The 21,752-nt window shown below is 39.8% G+C and overlaps 1 protein-coding gene across 1 annotated transcript; it reads right to left on the bottom strand.

Annotated features, from left to right (window-relative positions):
* Positions 1-217: 217 nt before the first annotated feature.
* On the bottom strand, positions 218-19,968 carry LOC145443328 (methanethiol oxidase-like). Its single transcript, XM_080321306.1, has 12 exons — positions 19,898-19,968; positions 18,433-18,544; positions 18,010-18,082; positions 15,496-15,681; positions 10,353-10,473; positions 8,913-9,095; positions 6,918-6,973; positions 6,672-6,797; positions 4,505-4,586; positions 3,756-3,919; positions 3,055-3,224; positions 218-446 (listed from the first exon to the last, which is right to left on the bottom strand). The coding sequence occupies exons 1-12, from the start codon at positions 19,899-19,901 to the stop codon at positions 284-286; spliced, it is 1,440 nt and encodes a 479-aa protein (XP_080177432.1). The 5' UTR covers positions 19,902-19,968; the 3' UTR covers positions 218-283.
* Between the last annotated feature and the right edge of the window lie 1,784 nt (positions 19,969-21,752).

Below are 21,752 nucleotides of genomic sequence, written 5' to 3'. Positions count from 1 at the left end.
CTCAAAAGTGTTCCGATTTACCCCCGAAATATCTAAACGCTGTTTAGAAATATGTGATGCCAATTCGAAAACGATTCGCCGTAATAAGTTTTATTTGGCGAATATCACATATTAGTTCTGGTAATTTGAAATTATGACAAGTTTGCCGGGTATAGCATTAGCCACAGCAGTATAATATATAGGTTGGTATCAATCGATATACGTTTTGTTATGCGTTAGTCCCAAAAAACATATATACAAGCGTACGATATTGACTGCGTCTTAGAGCTGCGAAAATTCCACACTACATCCAGATATCGGATGTACAATCTCCGCCTGGGTATCGGACTTCGTGAGCCAACGCCGGCCCTTTGGGCTCGTTTCCGAAGTTGACGTGGAGCTTTTTGTTGAGCGTCAGCCCCCCTTTCTCGGTATCGACGTCAAGCATCATTAGGAATGACCCTTGCCTGTAAAACGTGGATTTATAGGTTGTATATAGTCGCACAGTAGCATTGTAGATTATATAGACATGGTGGGAAATTGGACAGTGGGGTATCTCGGTAATAGCAACTACTTTTTCAATGAAAACTGCCTGTCTTAAACCACCACCTCTAGACTAGCGGAAACAATGGGGCGGTGAAACAGGAGTGTCAATGCGGTCATGACGCATCCTACCTTTACAGTTAGACACTTGTGATCAGTATCAGTCGGGTGTCATACTTAACAATGTTTCAGGAAGGAATAGCCACAGCTGTAATGACTCGAGTCATGACTAGGGCAAGTTTTTGCACCTTTTTAACAGCTTCCGGGAGCTTCGTAAATACTCAGAATCTATATGGTATGCCGTATAAAGCTGTTTGAAGAAATTTGACATTGCAATTTTTTCATGCCCTTTTTTACTGCAACTTTTATCAAGTATTGCACAAAACGTAAACGCGTGATTCAAAAACATGCTATAAAACTATTTCTAGTATCGTTCTTTCTTTTTTTGCTTAACAAACTGATATGTGATGGATTAGCTGCATCTAAATGTTACCTATGACGCAATGGCTTGCATGCTAGACGCACAACAATGTCCAAACTATATATGAATAGATCGCTTGATTGATTAACCGTCTTTTAAATTTGAGGTCACTTCCCCTTTGACTGACGCCCAGATGAGGCCACTGATTTTCACTGCGGGGTCACTTTTTCAGACTGAATTTTGTTAAATTCGCCAACACTGAGTTTTTCTGCAATGCCTTCTGTCAAGTTTGCAGACCTAAGGGGTTCGAGTGTGGTATTTGACTTGTTTATTTGGTTATCGCTTTTCTGTTTGACTTTTTAGGGAAAATAATTTTCCGTACTACGTTATCTTCTTGCTGCATATCGGCAAAACATGCACTTCTCAGCGGTCTCGCCAGGCCTTCCGTGAAATGGGAAAGTACCAAATTTGACAGCTCTGCAGGAGCAGACAGAGAAATATTGTCATGTAAATTTCAAACCTAAAGATAAAAATCAGTGATATATAGAGTTCTATACATCCCTGATAAAAATGTATGCATGATAGATTGAATAGTGAAGAAAGAGACGAAACAAGCAGATGCCCTGCAAATCTTACACTTTTCGAGCATTTTATGCCCTAACATATCATAAAAATTAGAAATGCAGCTTTTTAGTGCAGCTTTTGCAAATAGTAAGTGCAACTTTCCCACGATTTAAGTGCAACAAAAAACTTGCCGTAGTCAAAACTCGAATCCGACTCGAATTACGATTTTGGTGACTCGACTTGACTCGAGTATTTTTTCAAATACGAAAAATGACTCGACTTGTACTCGAGTCATTGTGCACGACACGAACCAAGTCAGATTGGCTCGAGACTAGGACGGCCAAAACAGACATTTCATGCTAACTTCGAAGAATAGTTAATGAACTGTTAGGACTGAGGAAAATTACGATATTTTGAATGCGAGCCACTATATCACTCGAGCAGAATTGAAAAAGTGGGTTGAATCGGAATGAACTCAGAACTGAACAGTGAACGCAATGACTTGGGCTCGGGCTCGAGTCACAACTAGGGTTGCATTTGAAACAAACAAGGCCCTAATTTAAAACATGTTTTTATGTTGTTGTTTTTTTGAAGCCATGATGGCACGAATATTCAATTGTGACGTCAGAGTTGATTGTAATTGACAATTGAAAATTGATAGGGTAAAAATAGCTCCTTTGACGAAATATATGTACTATTGCTGTTGAACCGACTATTTTGAGGGTTCTAACTATCCCATATCGATATACGTCGGCTACATAGGGTGGTAATTGTCCGTAGGCTCATACAACATGTTTTTTTTTATGAAGTATTGACACAATTATGGCATAATTTTACAGCTTAAAAAACACAATTTTTTTGAAAGTTTTAAATAAAGTGTTTTAAAACACCGTTTGTTTTAAATGCAACCCTAGTCACAGCGCTATGACTCGGACTCTACCCTCTACTCAGTGACTCGGACTTGCGACTTGGTTGCAACCCTTGTTATAGCCAGAGGCGATGAGTAGCACTACTGCAGGATACCTTTCGCCGGCACAATGCTCAGTTGTTTAAATCGATCGCACACCGTAGGCATATTCTTTGACTACTCCCATACAACGTCAAAGCATTGCGAATAAACCTGACCAGTGGGTCTAATTTTCGAGTGGAATATATGCCTGTTGATAAAAGGAACTATAATCTATATATACTGCATTAACTTTCAAAGTAATAAATCGCCAGACGTGATCCAAGTGTTGAAATTAGGTAGGCCTACTCAAGAAGGACAGATTCAGAGATATTACAAAACTACTTCAAGTGGTAATAAAAATGGGAGTAGTTCAAAGACATAACCACATGGGTAAGTAGCACAAGCAGGGGAAACCTCACTCCGAAAAATTAAAAGTGTTTCGTTACTGGAACACCTCTGTAAATCACAGAATATAAGCCTGCATAACGCGTGTGGCTGTGCCTAACCTCATCTCAATAAGTGTAGGCCTACAACCATACATATTAAACAAAGAGAATAAAAAACAACAAATGATGTGGCCATGTCCATGTCCACCCACTTCGCCAATTCGGGATAAAATTGTTTATCCCACGCACTGTACAGGGACGTTGATACGTAGAGTCTCTTCCCGTCCAAGCTCAACTGCAACATTTGGGGACCGCCATGAACTCGCTTCCCGTCGATGAAAACCGGGTCGGGCTGACTTTTGAGTTCCAAATCCTCGGTTACCTATGATCAGCAGTCACAAATTACAAGGTAGGCAAATTTCACAACCACAATAGTGGGTGGCTTGATATTGCAGATTTACTAATTCCCAATTACTAAGTAGCGTTTATATGGTAGCATGAAATATTTCTATAGGCTATCATTTATTTGGAACTAACCAGTAGGCCCCTACCTATATATTGGGACTGTTCAAAAATCACTTTTTTTAATGTTACTGGCTACTTGTTAGGTTACCTGAAATGCGCTACACACCGATTTTGGCTCAATTTTGACCAATCGAAGAATTTCTATACAAGAAATTACTTAGGATTTATATAGTAAAAATAAATATTTACATTTTCAAATTTTACTGGCTATCTCATGAAATTGTCTGAAAAAAGCTCAATTCCGACCAGTAGAAGCGAAGTCATGGGAGTACCAAATTTTGGATTTCAAAAATATAGTATTTACGGTGTAAAATTCTTTCATTATTTATTATAGATCTACCCACATTGAATACTACGTTTATGTAAAATGATAAGTCTGAATACTAACTTCAAGTGGACCGTCCGATTGCACACGTCCTCCGAGAAAGATTTGCCCAACTAGTTTCGGGTTCTTTGGATCCGATATATCGTATTGGCGGATATCCCCGTGCAGCCACAATGAGAAATATAAGAACTTGTCATCCATCGATATGATGATATCGGACAAAATTCCTGAGCGATTGGGTTGGAGAATTAAAACAGATGTTGCGAGCATGGTCTCGTGGTGTCGAAAAACTGTAGGCCTATTCGTACAACTTACACGCATACCCGGTCAAATTAGTCAACATTTCTACCAAGTTTAAGTAATGAGATCAATATCTACTCTATAACATAAGCAAAAGTAGAGATTTCCAAGACATGTTAAAACTACTTCAAGTGACACTAGAAATTGAAAGTCTGGAAAAGTATAATACTCAAGTAAGTAGTTTCGAAATGCAGATTCGGTGGAATGGTCGTGGTTACTTTTAGCGGTTAATTGGAAGTGCATGACTGCTTAAGATGTATCTTCGCGATTAATACAATTGACGAGGACACTGTAAATACGTCGTACAATCATCGAAAATATATTTCGTTATCGTGACACAAGGGCTATTCCAAGCGGTTTTTATGACAATGTCCCTCAGGAAAGTGATACAAACTCCCAAACTACTTCCTATTTGTTTTTCTCTCATCAAGTGTTCATGGAGATGAATGACGAGAAGGAATAGTAATCCATGGTCGCCATGCCTTTGCCTATATACATACATACATACTTACCATCAATTTCCGGACCGAGAAACCAGCCATCAACTTTTTTGGGTGGAACGCTAATCACCTTATCTGCGTTCCATGTTCCTGCCTATACGTAATCAATTTAAGAACATTGCGTTAGTTTCGGAATATACCAAATATATCGCTTAGGTTAAACAGGGGTGGCAAAATCGACTGATATCACGGGCTGAATTCAAACGTTTTAATCACTCGCGGGCCGGACCACTCGGATGATCCAAAATGTCACCCCCGAATCCGTACCTTTGTGTGTTCACTGCAAGGCTTTATCACACCGTTATTCGCAAACAATGAAATTAACAAAATGCGATGATAGGCCGATTATAAAACAGTGGCTCCAACAACGATATAAGTTGAAATAATTCAATGATTTCCTTGCTTTAATCGTGATGCGTCGTTCGCCCTACGTATTCGCGGTGAGGAATATAAGATATTGTAAACGAGGACGCTGGAATTTTGTTAATCATTTTTATATCACAAATTCCCCATTCGATTACTCTGGAGACCGGGGCTGGCGCCTTTTGGGTCAGAATATTATCAGCAGAAGTGGGGCCAGATATATTTGAATTCTATAATTTGTGTAGCTATTATTTCCTCCATGTTTTACATGCAACGGTTTCGGATTGTCGTTTCCGGCTCAGTGAATAACTGTAATTTTGCCAGAAAACTCAGAACAGAGTTCGCTAATTTTGGCCTTTTTTGCCGCATAATGTAGTGTCAATGTCACCACCTTGTTCTTGATGGTTACTTGAGTGACAACGCATCACGGTCGACAGGTGGTTTTGATGTGGCCGATGAACACGTTCGACAAATAACACTATTAAAAAGGTACTGTATAATTCAATAATTTTTCAATCTACTTTAAATGACCCCGCGGGCCGGATGAAATGGTCTGGCGAGCCGGATGCGGCCCGCGGGCCGTATGCTTGATACCCCGGGTTAGAATGACTTAGGTTAATAGCCTAATATTATATGGTATACTGCTCGTTTTTTTATATTATACTACATAAATGCGCAAAGTTGTCAATCCCAAGTGCATCTATCAAAATCAATAATAATAATAATAATAAGCAATCAAAACGATATTTACCTAGAGGTGATCAAAGCAGTTAGCTTTTTGGCAATTCCAGTATATATTGTGACATTACGGACAATCCTGATGGGAGTTCAAGAAATAACAGCATGCAACAAAGTGATTAACAACAACTCGAAGATACATCATCATTAATTGTGTACCCAAAATTTTCGAAGACATTCCCTCCATAGGCTCTACCGGTAAATGTGATAACGTGGACTGACAAAGGATATATATGTTTGTTTGTTTTGTTTGTTTTGGTGTTTGTCGACTACTATGGTCATTTACACCAGGCCGATATTCTTCTTATTTTCCGTAACTGCCGACTTATAGCACGGCCCACCTCTACGCTTTTGTAAGACACCGCTGACGCGGATGAGGTGGCGAGGAGGAGCCTAGGTAAACCTCCAACACTTACGTACCGAAATTAGGAAGTCGACCTCGGTCGGACTCGAACCCGTACCCATTGCTGTTGCAGCCGCGGATTATACCACTGCGCTATCTCGCCACACAAAGGATATATATATGATGGTAGTTGGTGAAAATACCATATTATTGACAAAATTTATTCATGGACAACGTGACCACGAATCCCGATAGCTTTATATTACATAATATTCGTGATTTCGGTGCGCAAAGTAAGCTTGATGCGCGGACTTTCTACTTCTACAATTAGAAACTTCCGTGCGCAAGGCACAACAGCGATGGCACAAAACACCGCAAGGGCTATACGCGATGTACAGTCTCCAGTCTAATTAACGTGGATATTTGGATTCCAGGTAGATCATTACGTCTGTCCGATGGAATGCGGCCGCATGCATTATATATGAATAAAATGCGGACGTGAATAGCAAAAATTATTATCACCTCTGCGCTATCATGATAGAGGGGCTGTTTCGCCCAGTTTATATGATTAATCTACATACCAACTACTTTATAATTTACAAAATCCCAAGAGTAAGAAGTCAACAACTGTGAAGTAGAAGTAGTCTAATCTAAAATACTTGAGTAAGTAGTGCAAGTAGACCGTTTGAGTCCTCTGAAAAAGGACTTCGTTAATGATAACTTCTGTATATTCACCTCTGTCCGGTAAAAGCGGAAAACAGTGCTAGACAACGCACACCCAACGAATCCCTCGGCAGCAGCGGGGTCGTGTAGGAATCTGATCTCCAACGGAATCTTGCCGTCTTCTCCCAAATCAATGTTCTGCAGGTTTAAAATTAAAAGATATTGGATCGGAGGTTAAGCAATTTTAGGGAGGATCATGGCTTCTGGCGTCGTTACTGACAGAATCGCATATGTCTGCAGCTTCACTCTAATACTCACTTGTATAATTTCGTGCGTCGTCCAATCGTAGACGTTCAGACTGTGTCCATAGAACCCTACATGTACAATGTACAAAAGTCGTTCGCTGGCTTTCATTGTACTATTTTAGCTACATTTTACTCGATTACTAAGTATAAAGTAGAAATTTCTGGAAAATGAAACAGGAAAAGGAAGGTTCTAAAAAGTACTCTCGAGTATGTAGTTTGATAAAGTAAATTTCAGACAAAGTGTCTCGTACTTTTACTAGGTAATCCTATTTTTTTTTCGAAGTTGTAACTTGTATCATCGTGACTATAATGACAGTATAAATATCTTTATACAGTATTCAAAAATATATTCATTTGTCGTGATGCAGGGCCTATTTCACGCGGTTATTAGGACAATACCGTAAATAAAAGTAAAAATTTTCCAAAAACTGTACTTTCTACTTTTCAAAATCAAAATTGTACAAACCAAGTACTGTCGCCTAAAAACTTATCAAGTAAAAGCGCAAGTAGTCTAAAACCTATTAGAGTCCCAATTGCGATGCTTCAAAACCTGTCAAATACACCTATACTCATGGATATAAATATACCACAGGATGGAGGGGATTCTCTTTGCGTATATCACCCCAAGAAGGCACCTAACGTAAACGGGACCCACTACACCCCTGTGGTAATTTCCATGGCCGTTAGTGTATTTAAGTCGTTTTCCGCTATTGCAATGGATGGCAAGGCAGAATTTTGTACCGTAAAGTACCGATGGCCTGATCTGCAATCAGCTCTGTGTTCGAAACATGGTAATTACTAGGGATGGTGTGAACGCGAGGTTCACGTTCGCGTTCTGTGTGTGAACCTCGGGAATTTAGAGGTTCGCGTTCACAACAGAACCTTTGTAGGTTCTACACTGTGAACCTTTTTCATATATTTCAATTTTCACTTCATAATGACATCCTTGGTTCGAATTTATTGCATTTCAACTGCGGACCACTCTATGAATGACGCCGGCAGCATAAAAAACAAACTCAAAACGAGCATGCACTTTCACAATCTCAAAGATTTTACTTGCTTTGTTACAAAAGTTTGCTCGAAATATCCAGCTTTCCGTTTGTGAATATTTAGTGACTCTCTGATGTGAGCTTGACCCGCAATCACACAACATCACGAGCGACATACATAACATGTAGAGAGCGAATGATGCTTATTCAACCAATCAATGAGATTGATACCGTTTTTTGATGTAACAAATCTAGCTAGCGTATGGGGTCAATCTTCACTTCATATGTTTACTGTATCATTAAAACCAAACCCGTGCGATTAAGGTGTTGGCTACAGCTGTATAACTTTTGGGGTAGCCTAATATCGGTAGCAAGTGTAAAAACCTGTTTTACACTCTGCTCAATATCAAGGTAGCAATACTCAAACACCGAATACATGACATGCCCGGTCTGGTCAAGACCGTTAAGGCGTAAGCTTAAATTCCCAGGCAACTCCTCGTCGAAATTATTGGCAAAGCGACGGATGATATTGATTTTATGGGAATATTATATCATTTAATTGCCTCAGTTGATACATTTAGCGACGTTTAAAACGCCAAAATGTACTTCAGCATTGTGGCATTATATGGCCCGAGTCGTCGCTAGGTATCGTGTACATTAATATAGGCTATTACTTCATTGAAAGATAGGGTTGGAATTGGCAATATGACGTCACGTGACGTCACGAGGTTCACGTTCGCGTTCACACAGAACCTTTCAAAAAGGTTCGCGTTCACACGAACCTGAACCTTTCAGAGGTTCACACCATCCCTAGTAATTACACTGATTTTCTACCAATGTGATTACAGTGTCTGAGTGATCCCAGGAAACAGCTAAAAAAGAAAAAAACATCCTAATAGTTTCATATGTGATTAAATAGTGTGTATAAGGCCATATAATGACAATGTCCAATGTCCATTCCCATGCCCTAAGTATGAAAAACACATAGAACACATAGGCAGATCAACATGCGAACGGACCATTTGCAACATCTTCCGGGTCGTATCTATCCAAGAACCTCTTCGGCTGTCCCCTCTCGGTGCTGATCATTACATTGTGTCTCGGTTGATACCAGAAGTCATAACCGAACCTGGTGGTATGACCTGGGGCTTCCCAATTCCCAGTCAGCTCAAAAGTGTCGGAATCAAGCAAGACGTATCCAGCTGGGTAACAATACGTATTATACATTTCAATAATTATCAATCGTGAGGAAGTCAGGCACTTATTTTAACAAAAGTTGCAATAAAAAGTTCCATTTATATATTTTTTTGATTTATTATGGTATGAGATATTCAAAAGGTTCCGTCTCGCTTAGGACACCATCATATGATGAAGGACTTCAAATTTAAAAAAATTGATAGCATTGAGGAGCAGCTAACACTGGTAAAATTTCGAAACAAAAATTGCACCAATATATTTTAATGATTGATTTAGGCTAATTTAGGGTTGCTGAATCCGATTCCGTGCTCAGAATTTCTCCATCACGTCAGATTTTTTTCCGTATGAATTTTCTCATTTTTATAAATTAATCAAATTACGGCTTTCATTAGTGACGTCACGGTAAGCATACAACAGAAATAAATCAAATATTGTCATTGAAATCATCTATTGTTCGCGATTAAAACCTGGGTTGTTGTAGTAGAGAATGAGTGAGCCTTCGGTGAATTTGAATCCAGAGATTCTCTATCTTCGTCCAATCAGAATCTTTTTTCGACCCATAATATTACACTGGTCTACAAATTAAAACAGATTTGCTCAAAAAATTTTAATCATTGACTTAGGCTAATATTAGGTTGCTCATGATAGTGTTGCAGTATTATCCCTGAACTACTTTCTACTTTACAAAAAACTAATTGCAAACGCGTAATTAGTTCATCCAGAATACTGTTCAGGTGGATATTGAACTAGTTGTTAAACATTATCACTTCCGTAAGTACTGCAAGTAGCCAATATCTACTTGAGTACCTCGAAAAAGTAGAAATATTCAACATATGTAATATCTCTAAATCGTGATGTGATTGAGCAAAAGTAACGCCAGAAGTCCTGGCGCAAAACTAGTGTAGACCAGTGTAATCAATCACATATCTCTTTAGTCTTTGTATAGCAAATCAAAGAGGGAACTAGAAATAGTTTTACAGCATGTTTTATAAATCACTACCCTACATTTTGTGCAATACTTGATAAAAGTTGCTGTAAAGAGTAGCATGAAAAATAAGAAAAAGTTACAACATCAAACTTTCACATCATACTACACAACTTTTGAGTACTTAGGAAGCTCTCGGAAGCTAGAAAAAAGTTGCAAAAGTAGCAAAAACTTGCCACATACTTATTATACATAATATTATACTTTCCTCTCGAATTTGAGGTACAAAAGTTATATTAGTCCGTAAGTGCCTTATTGGGCAGCTCCTAATAAGCACCTTTTTCGTTGCCTTCGGGATCCCCGATACAACTAATCATAATTTTCCCTCCAGGTATGCAGTGTGTTGTGTGCGGAAAGGCCAATCCAGTCTTTTTATACACTTCCTCAGGCTCGACAATCTGCAAGATATTACATGCGATTCATTTACCTCCACGATACCCAATAGCTCCCTACAAAAATACGACCCCCTGTAGCTAGGGTTGCATTTAAAACAAACATGTTTAAAACAAGGCTCAAGTTTAAAACGTGTTTTTATTGTTCTTTTTTTAAATCCATGACGTCACGAATATTCAATTGCGACGTCATAATGGATTGGCATTGACAATGGAAATTAAAGGGTGGATATAGCTCCCTCGACGAAATATCTTCACCATTAATGTTGAACCGACTATTTTGTGGGTTCCAACCATCCCATATCGATATACGTCGGCTATATCGGGTGGTGACTGTCCGTAGACCCATGCAACATGTTTTTTAGAAAGTATTTACACTATTATGCCATAATTTTATAACTTGAAAAAAGTCGCAATTTTTTTAAAGGGCCTTTGTTTTAAACACTGTTTAAAACATGTTTTAAGCATAGTGTTTTATATCACCGTTTGTTTTAAATGCGACTCTACCTATAGCGCTTGGCCAAATCGAGCACCTGAGTAAGTCGATTTTGAATCCATAGTATTGGGCTTCGAGTTGAATCTGCCATTCGAGTATCACTCATTATGATTAGGGCGGGGCACAATGATTCGAGTACTCGAATCTGAATCGAGTATTAATTTTAATGATTCGAGTCGAGTAGTAAAAGACGATTTTTCGAGTACTCAAATTTTACGCTCCTCACAGCTGAGTGTTAATTAAATTAACTAACGAGAATTATAGTTTTGATACTATTTTCCACTGAGGAAGCCTTGGAACCTTGATTGGCCGTGTCGCAGCATACGAGACATAGTGCAAAGCTACGAACGTTAATGGAAATAACACATTTCCGAAGTCATGATCAACTCACAACATTGTCTAGAAGTGCAATGATATCGGTATGGTCGAAATAATACCTAACTATATTTAATGTGACGGAAAACAGGCATTATGTTATTTGTGGTGGCATAAAAGATACCTATTTGAACTCTGACATAGTACATTCTTTTGTGACGTCATAATGAGTGATACTCGAATACTCAACTCGACTCGAAGCGTAAAACGTGATTCAGAATCGAATCACTCAGGTGCTCGATTTTGCCTAACCCTAATTATGACCTCATAATATGATGATTGACGCGGAAAATTCATATATATTCCCTTCGTGCAATCTGTTCCACGTCACAAACCGAGGTTTACATCCCTCCACGTGAAAAATAGTATCGAAACTAAGGAGCGTATTACTTCATTCAGTCAGTTATTTCAATCATCATTCACTACTAGGCTGGAATCAGTTAGTACTCGTCCTACCTCATACAGCTTCACTATGCAATCAAGTCAAGGTTATTGTCTGGTCCGAAAGTCCGGTCCTTTTTCACCTCGAGGACCGGTAAAATTTGGCAGACCGATGGACCTTAAAAAATTGAAATCAACCCCAAATGTAATGTATACAGCCGCTTTTCTCCAAGTATGGTACTGGAGCAGGAGTGGTCAACCTTTTTGCTATTCACGGCCACAGTTCGATTACTTCTACGGCCTACGGCCGCATTCCAATGAACTCTCTGGACACACAATAATACCCATGTTAAACTGTCCATTTCCATTTCTGGTGAACTCCGGACTAGTCTACTTTTTCATATCGTCTTAATATACGCATCGAAATCGCTACATAGTTGTCATATTATAAATAATGACTGGGACCGGTTATGGTCACCCGAGGCGCGAAATTTTTTTAAGATTCACGAATGAATTTCGTCATTAATATTCGTAGTTTCAAATATTACTGTCAAATAATTATCCTTTCTCAACCAAAGTGATTAGATTGATCGTTAGAGTTGACGGAGGGAGTGTTTCCGAAAATTTAGAGCAGATGATTCATCTTCGGGTGGGTAATTTTTAGTATAGTCACTTTAAGACGTGCTGTTATTTCTTGACCTCCCATCAGGATTGTCGGTATAGTGGAAATGTATTGAAATCTCCCAAACGTACCAGAAACAAATTTCTTTCGTGAGGAGCGCACGATTTCAAATTGTTATTTCTATATGGAGTGCATCATTTTCCTCCGCTGTTCGCATATGTACTGTGGGGCTCAGATAGCAAAGGGCGCTGCGACTCTATTAAAATCGAAAAATGAAGTCGCATTGAATCGCGCCTAGCGGGAAGTAATTTCGGGAGTCAATTCGTAAAGTCAATTTTCGATGGCCGCCAACACATGCTAATTGAATTATACGTGTCCACTAGGGTTGTCCAAAATTTGGAAAATCTTAAAAAGTCTCCGTGATTGTGTCTCATTCTATATATTATTGATGAAAAACAACAATTAGCCTCAAAGAAGCTTACAGGAAAGCCGTCAAGATTTCGGTCAAAACGTTTGAAAGTAGCTGCTCAAGAATAGGCGTGCCACCGACCATAGAACGGCGAGAAGACTAGTAATCAAATAAGCACGGCTCTTGATTGGCTAATCGGCTATGCTTCAATGATCACAGCAGCAGCAGCTTGCTGATTAGGTGTTAAAGAAGTCTGCTACCGACGGGGATTCTTAGTGCGCATTGTTAGTATTTTGGCAGGTGATGATTTAAGATTAATTCAGGACATGTTGATTTACGAAATACATGATGAACAAACAACACCTGCTTCACAAAACCTTTTACAGCATGACTGCTTTATTGTGAAGGAAACGGCTGAAGCCTACATGTCGTGTTTTCATCGAGATAAAGCAAAGGCGCTTATGCAAGTGTTGAACGAATTCCCCGTTTAAGAAGGGATCCATCAGTGAATACAAATATAATGCTAGATTATGACACTATACTTTGTGTGATCTTATCGGACCCAATTTGTAGTATATAGCTGAAGTTTTGAAGGTTCTAGGGATCGACTGAATCGGCCGGTTATGCTTGGCAGTTATACTTACAGCAAATTGAATTCACTTATAAGAGTTGGCAAAGTCCTTAATGATGCTGCAGAAAAGAGATCTAAGGTAAGCACAGGCTATGCGGGATATGATATCCAAACTATGCTGGATACTATGCAGCATAGTCTGTGCTTTTCTTCACACCTCTTTTCAGCGGGATCAATAAGGACTTTGGCATATCATATCCAGCATAGCCTGTGCGAGTGTGCGTACATTACCACCTCTTTTCTGCATTATCAATAATGACTTTAACAACGTCTACAAGTGCATTAAATTTGCTGTAAGCATCTGATAAGTGCCAAGCATAACCGGCTGATTCCGCCGATCCCTAGAGCATTCAAATCGTCACCTATATACTACAGCTTCAGCCCAATAAGATCACACAAAGTATAGTGTCATTGTTAAGCTTTATATATTTGTATTCAATGATGATGGATCCGTACTGAAACGGTGAATTCGCTCAACACTTGCATAAGCGCATTTGCTTTATCTCGATGAAAACACGACATGTAGGCTTCAGCCGTTTCCTTCACAATAAAGCAGTCATGCTGTAAAAGGTTTTGTGAAGCAGGTGTTGTTTGTTCATCATGTATTTCGTAACTCAACATGTCCTGAATTAATCCTAAATCATCACCTGCCAAAATACTAACAATGCGCACTAAGAATCCCCGTCGGTAGCAGACTTCTTGAACACCTAATCAGCGAGCTGCTGTGCCGTAATCATTGGAGCATAGCCGATTAGCGAATCAAGAGCCGTGCTTATTTGATTACTAGTCTTCTCGCCGTTCTATGGTCGGTGGCACGCCTATTCTTGAGCAGCTACTTTCAAACGTTTTGACCGAAATCTTAACGGCTTTCCTGTAAGCTTCTTTCAGGCTAATTGTTGTTTTTCATCAATAATCTATAGGATGAGACACAATCACGGAGACTTTTTAAGATTTTCCAAATTTTGGACAACCCTAGTGTCCACGGACGCACAAATCTCTTTCTACGGTCGCAGGTTATAGACATCCCTGTACTAGAGAGTGAAATTTAGATGGTTTTCTTTGTAATTGAATATGTTTATGATGGTATTCATTTGATTTTACGGTAGTGTCTGCTGAGTGCTGTGTCGAGGTAAAATTGACTTGCCCAGATAAACGTAGGCTAATTTCGCGCCGAAGGCCGTGGATTAACCGACCGTGTCAATTGCCAACTGGGATAATATTATTCTTTTCGACAATATCTAGAGATGAAGCGTTTTAGAGTATGACCAAGCACCTTGTCGAGCTATCTTGCACATTTCCAACTACTACCAGACGTAGCCTCCTACGAGTACATCTGGTTACAGCGATACCTGGCCATCCACAAAATTAATGAATCGAGAACAAATTATCGTGCGGATTCCGCGGTTAAGCGAGTCAGCTCGTCATCGGAGACAACTTGAACTTCAAGTGTAATCGAACATGTTTCCAGACCTAATCTTACCTCACGAAGTTCTGCATCAGTTTAAAATTTGACATTTTTTATTCTAACTATAGACAAGCCTTCAACATCTTGCATCTTGAAATTTAGGTATAAAATCTTGATATACCTCGCGGACCGGCAGGAAAGTCATCACGGACCGGTACCGGTCCGCGGACCGGCGGTTGAGAACCACTACTCTAGAATATATTACTTCATGACTTACTTGGAAATCCCTACTTCTACTTGTACGTGACGAGAAAAAATTTGACGTTGCTTCAACTTATGCTTGAGTAGGCTACCAACGTTTACTATCTCTGAGCCCCTGCGATAAAATGGTTAACTCGAGTGGGAAGCGCCAATTTACATATGAAGGATTATTTCATCGGAGTATTCAGAAAATCGTGTTTCCTAATTCATATCCACTTCTGAAGCACCATCCGTTCACTTCCGGTTCAAGTCGGAGTCACACGTAGCCTATACATTGAACTTCCCTGTGCTCAGGAGAGAAGGGGAACCGTGGGTTTGAATGCATCGACCCGATACAAAATGACCGGAACGGTTGGAGCATTATTACAGACCAATCACACAAATCTGTCGCTTACCTAATGGTCGCGACCCGCATTGACACTGACAAGGGAAGTAACACGCTTGTTACCTTAAAAAATCTTGGCGCTTTGGGATCTGTAGCAACGTCAACGGCGTGTAGGCGAGATGAAATAAGACCGGGCAGAATCAGAAGATTTCGATTCTTCGACGGATCGCCAAAGCAGCTGCTGCACGCGTTCCAACCGGAATGGTGAATTTCGTCATTCTTGTTCGGCATTTCCAGACGATGAATTACCTTTCGACACACGAAACATAGTCAACACAAATCATCAGCGATTCGTTTGATAGAGGAAACTCCTATTTTGTGGTATTTTGAGATAATAAACTCGTCCGGGGCAGTTTTATTTGCCAGCCGCTGTGCATTGTTATTGATATTGAAAATGGCTCAATGTGGCGCTTATGACAATATTAGTCAGGCGCGCCGCAGTGAGAATTTTCAATTTTGTATCACAATTCAGGTGATTATAAATGGATTGAATAATCGCATTTATGGCTAGAATGAGCTAAACGAGCAGTGACCGCAGTTATGACCGGACCAGAAGGTTATAGGCATATATGTTCCGAATACTCAGCATCATTTTATTAATTTATTTTTATCAAATCAATACACCACACGTTTGAGATATAATGAAAAGATATAGGCGGATGACGAAACGACTTGGAGTAGTCTTTTAACAGACACCCACCTTGGCCTACAGCATGTAAATAGAGGCATGCACTCTGGATTTATAAAAACGTAAAAGTAAGCGACAAAAATGAATGCTGCATGTGTCGGTAGGCGAGGTCGATATATCAGATTGTGGCCATGTTTAAACTTAAATCGATCAAAAACGATCGATGGCTATAGGATTTTTTGCATGCAGCGACGAAGTGATCCGATGTCCCCGATACGTGGCATGGATCACGTACCATGCCAATTCAAAATAATTGCCCTATCATAATACAATGCATTACCACAACATGTCCGTGAATTGCCGTTTAATAGTTTTAAAATGGACATATACCCCAATACCTTTTGTTGTCATATTGACACTATTGCCTTACCTCGCCCTGACACTGCTTTGTCGATTTGGTACTTTCTTTTCCTCTTTCTTAACTTTTGTTTAAACCAGGGGTTGGCAAACTACGGCCCGCGGGCCGCATGCGGCCCGCAACACCATTCTGTGCGGCCCGCGAGAGTCTAAAGAAACTTTTTAAAAATATTAATAAAATGCGTACTAAAAATCGAATTAATGCAGGGACTTGATCAACTATTTCTTAGTATATTTCACCATGGTGATTCTAAGACAGTGGTTCTCAAACTGGTGGGCGGACCCCCCTTGGGGGCGTGAAAGCCTCTGAAGTGGGTGCGAAGCTGAGCTCAAATGAAAAAAAATTTCGCGCTTCGCGTGATTTACATCCGATTCAAAGTTATTGCTCTGTATTTAGTCTGAATTACATATTTAAAAATCTCTCATCCACAGTCGTAACCTTCCATGCCATCAAACTACCCGTTAGGTTTGCTAGCATCCTGGTTGCGTTTTGTGATATGACGATAAGCGGCGCGAAATCTATCACCATCATAAGAAGGAGGGACGTGTCTTAAAAAGTTTGAGAATTACTGATCTAAGGTAAATACTTAATATCACAGCGGGATAGCTACATCGAGATTGACATAATTTGGATCACGATCGGGATTTCAGATTGGCCAATCCATTTTTAATTATTCCAGTGTTGTGTTTATAAAAAAAACGATTAGGGCGTGTCTTAGGTAGCTTCGTTTGTATGCGTAGAATTGGGTATTTATATTTTTTCTACACAAATAGTAGAAGCGTGTTTGAAGCTAACATGGTTATGATGCTGTCAGCATTGTGCGTCCTGGAACTGAACCAAAAGTGGACTTAGTAAATCTATGAACAGATCGCTGCTCACAGATTTAAATTTCAATCCTGTTTTAAGAATCGGGCCAACCGCGACTTTCATCTCTAGAGTTTTGAGAAATTGGTTATTGAGGTGCGCCAGCCTATGAAATCTCGACACTATATGTTTCTGACGCGTGTATCATCAAAGCAATGTTTGGCTTGTTTTAAATAAGCACTTACGTATATTATCTCCATGTCCTCACTATATAATCAAATATCAATATTGCGTTTTCGTTTATAATCCCAATTTTATATAGTGCGGCCCGCGAATGGATTCAGATGTTGAATGCGGCCCGCGAGCTCAAAAGTCTGCCCACCCCTGGTTTACCTGGTTCAGACCAGTTAATCAAAACAAGATCTCTCTTTCTCTCTCTCTCAGACGAAAATCATCACCTCATACAATAGCTAATCAGCACATGTTAACCAAATTCGGTAGGGAACACATTATCTCTTGACAAATGAGAAATATTGAAAACGTTATATTTTGCATATTGCTCTCGCGTGCACTGCACACCGCACAGGTCGCCGAGCAAAGTAACACTGTTGTTTGCTTGATTCAGTGGGTCCCGACACCGTTCAATCCAGTAGTTTGGAGTTGGTATATCCTTCGAAGCTCTCGGAGTTATTACTACAGGCGAATTGCTACAGTCCAGTATAGTTACCTGAGAGAATGTCGGAGAATCCTCGTCAATATCAACTGTTGCCAGATAGTCATGTGCATCGATTGGAGTATTGCTAAATCAAAGACGGGTATGATAAAACCATGTTATGTTCCGTATAAAAGACAATTATCTGGAGCCGGGGCATCAAACTAGGAATTGGTGATGGGTAGAGATGGGGGAAACGAATCCTAATTAATTCGAATTGGACAGCATCATCCACGAACAGAACTGAATTAAAATCATGGTAATAATTGCAAATATCGATGTTCCACTCACTTTTGACCTAATCAAGGGCGGATCAACCGACTTGTGGTAGGCCTTGGTCCCGACATTTGTTTGGAGCAGGCGGTCACAAATCAATAGACCAAATCGACACTGACCCCTCTAAGCAGATACTGCCGATCATGAACTGTTGACACCTACCGGTATATGCACGGGATATAGAGCAGCTTTTCCTTCGGCGCATTCATGGCATCTTTCGGTGTCGCATATCCAGGACCAGTTTTGCAACAACCGTGAGTTTCCGTTGTCGCAGCTGTAAAAAATTGTGTCGTAATCTGAGAACTATTGCATGCATGTGTCTTAATGGTAAGACGAGTTGGTTGGTTTGCGCCACTAAAGCTACGGTTATGTACTGCAATTTTACGTCAAACTCACCAGTATATTTTCTAGTTCCAGAATGCGGTTCTTGAGATTGAACAAGGAACGCGCTTTTATGAGTACAATGCCTTGTGAAATACGGTGTGGCATGTATGTTTAAACGTTTATTGATCTTATCCCACACCGTATTGACGTATTCCGCATTTAACACATTTACAGTCGGCTTTTATACGATATCAATAACAAATGCACTTTAAAGTGTATCAATGGGCAGGTCAGGGTCTTCCAACCGTTTCGTTTGAAGGTTGAATGTGTAGCGTTAGTGTACACTATATACAGCAGAGATGAGCATGGATTATGATTAGGATCTGCGAAAACCGATTTAATAAATTTTGTTGGATTAGGATTGAATTGGGATTTCAGATTTTTTTGTAATGGATTACGATTGGATTGGAGTTACCCATTTTCGGGGAGATTGATGTCCTGTGGCGAATGGCGACAAAGCTCTTCATGTACTTTGGCACTCATTATGCGATTAGGATTAGAATAGAAATCTAGAAAATTTCATGATTAGGACTAGAATTAGGATTTGAAGATTCGGATTTGGATTGGATTAGGACAGGGGCGGGCAACATACGGCCCGCGGGACGGATCAGGCCCGCAAATGGATTTTAAAGCGGCCCGCTGAGAGTTTTCGGTCTTACATGATAATGTGGCCATGAAACTACTTGTTCAGTTCAGGCGGTCTACCTACATTTGCGACCATGAAAATGAGCAGTTCCAATCTAACTGACGCTCATGTGCAGTCTTTACCACGGGCTTATACGTCTGACGTGTCACCATAGTTAAAAGAACTTGTCGACAACTTTGATCGACCATAGATGTCATTGACTTCAACAGCTATTGAAGTATATTACGTTAATAATTCCTTAATAACTGTTTTTGGCCTTACTGTATCGAATTAGGAATCCGGCCCGCCAAGTACTTCATTTTCCTATATCCGGCCCGTCGACTGGAGAAGTTGCCCGCCCCTGGATCAAGACATAGGAATTTCAAATCCGCTCATCTCTGGTGTACAGTCGTAAGCATAGGTATAGTAGGCTGCGTATCTAGGTGATTGCAAAATGTCATCGTATATTGCATGGATTTGACTTGTGTTCCGGTTCTGATGATCTTCGCAAGGAAGAGATATGAGTATCTACTGCCCATTGTCGCAGCCTCACAGTCACAAGTACAACTATATTTCAATGTCGACGATCTTGGATTAAAAAGTGAAGTAAATACTTACCCATTGCAAACCAAACTTTGTTTCAATCGATGAAAACTCAAAACCTACAAGGACCAATGAACAGCACTGAAACAAAATTCGCGTCCCTTAATTAAAGCATATAGCACGTCGACTAAAATACCGCTTGATTGCTAATAGAATGAGTGCTTGGAGAAATTCTTGAACCAATGCCAGGTTGTACATGTACACTGTACAGTGTGTACAGTATCATGTTGACAAAATTCATTATAGTAGCCTACATACGTACCGCTGCCGACCTGACCTAACAACGACCACGCAACATAAATTTATTATCGATAACGCACAGGATCAAAAATATCTCTAAATTTGATCAACATGCATTTCGACAACTTTGTTGGATTTTAACCAATCAATATCACCTTTCAATTGCAACACTAAAGGCCTGTTACTCGCTGACACGTTACTACCTTTTAAGAAAGTGTACTAGTTGTCATTTTGCATGCACCGTCTGCCGAAATTACAGTAGCAGTTTACGACATGGATGGGCAATTTGATTTAGCACAGACTGACTATCTCTGAATATCTGAGGCTACAAAAACACATCTGAGACATGTATTCGCGTGTGATGATAAATGTATACTAGCAGCAGCCTGATCAATGATATCGTGAGTTGAGAGAAAGCATTACGCATAAATCATAAACATGAAATTGAATTCCTTAATAAAACGTGATCACATTAGCGTTGCTATAATTCAATCATAGATAGTTTTGTGTATTTTTCGTGTGTGGTCATATCGATACCTGCTCAGAGGCAATAACAGATATCAGGTCCGCGTTGATTTGATCGGATACGCATGAAAATTTATTGCATCACGAAAACCGGAATGGTTATATGAAGTTTTTTCAAGCACGGAAGAATGTATACTTAAACTCATGCGCGTATATGCAAGTGGAGATATGTTCTCTATAAACTAAGGCCACTGATCTATTCTTTGTGACGTCCTGAATTTTTAAAGACGAATTTCGGGTCGCAAAAAACTATAGAGAAATTTATACAGGTTGGTGGATTGTATGTTCAACAATAATATATTGATATGAATATGATGTAACGTGGTGCCTTTGTGTGGCCGTGCTCCAGCTTGCACGGCGTGTTGAAAATTCTACTATCGAACATCACACTGGTTTGAGAGGACATGGAATTAAAACTCGTCGGTGTATAGCTTTCAGGGGTCGGCAACATGTGGCTCGCCAGCAGCATGCAGCTCTTTCGCGCCTCTGCTGCGGCTCTGCGTTGGTTTAATAAATGTATATTGCATGAATATTAATTCTTACGAAATAACATTTATCTTTAAATACTTCCTTTTTTTAGAAAAAGTTCTAGTTCCGTTTTCATGCTGTGGGGAAGCAGACTATCCAGCACAGTATAAGGCGCAACTACTGTACGACATTGTATTTTCAAATTGAATATAACGTATAATGAGAGATCAGCAAGTTTACGGGCGTTTGCTCGCAAGCCTTGTCCACAACAAGCCTAGAACACAGCAACATTTCAAACACGTATCAGCCTAATCGTCAGACTTGTACAAACTACGTGGTTTTCATGAAGCGCAACTAAAACTACAACTACAACTACTCAATTTTCAAAATCAGCAACTAGAACTACGACTAGAACTACTCAACAAACCGTTAGTTAGTTAATTTGTATAAGTCTACCTGAGTAGCTTTACTTGTATTCCCAAAGATTACAACACATACGGTATGCACACATGTGTTAGACTTTTGTTGTGTGACTCCCTGAAAATTACGGGTTACCCGAATGCTTCTAGATTAGCGTACAGGGCAGACCTGGGCATTTTACGACTCGCGGGCCAAATATACGGACTACTATACTGAG

The sequence above is a fragment of the Botryllus schlosseri genome, chromosome 7 (genome assembly GCF_051294905.1).
Source record: "Botryllus schlosseri isolate E-star chromosome 7, Bs_hap1, whole genome shotgun sequence".
Classification (NCBI taxonomy): Eukaryota; Metazoa; Chordata; class Ascidiacea; order Stolidobranchia; family Styelidae; genus Botryllus; species Botryllus schlosseri.
Note: the sequence above shows the minus strand (reverse complement) of the source record. Positions and strands in the feature narration are given on the sequence as shown.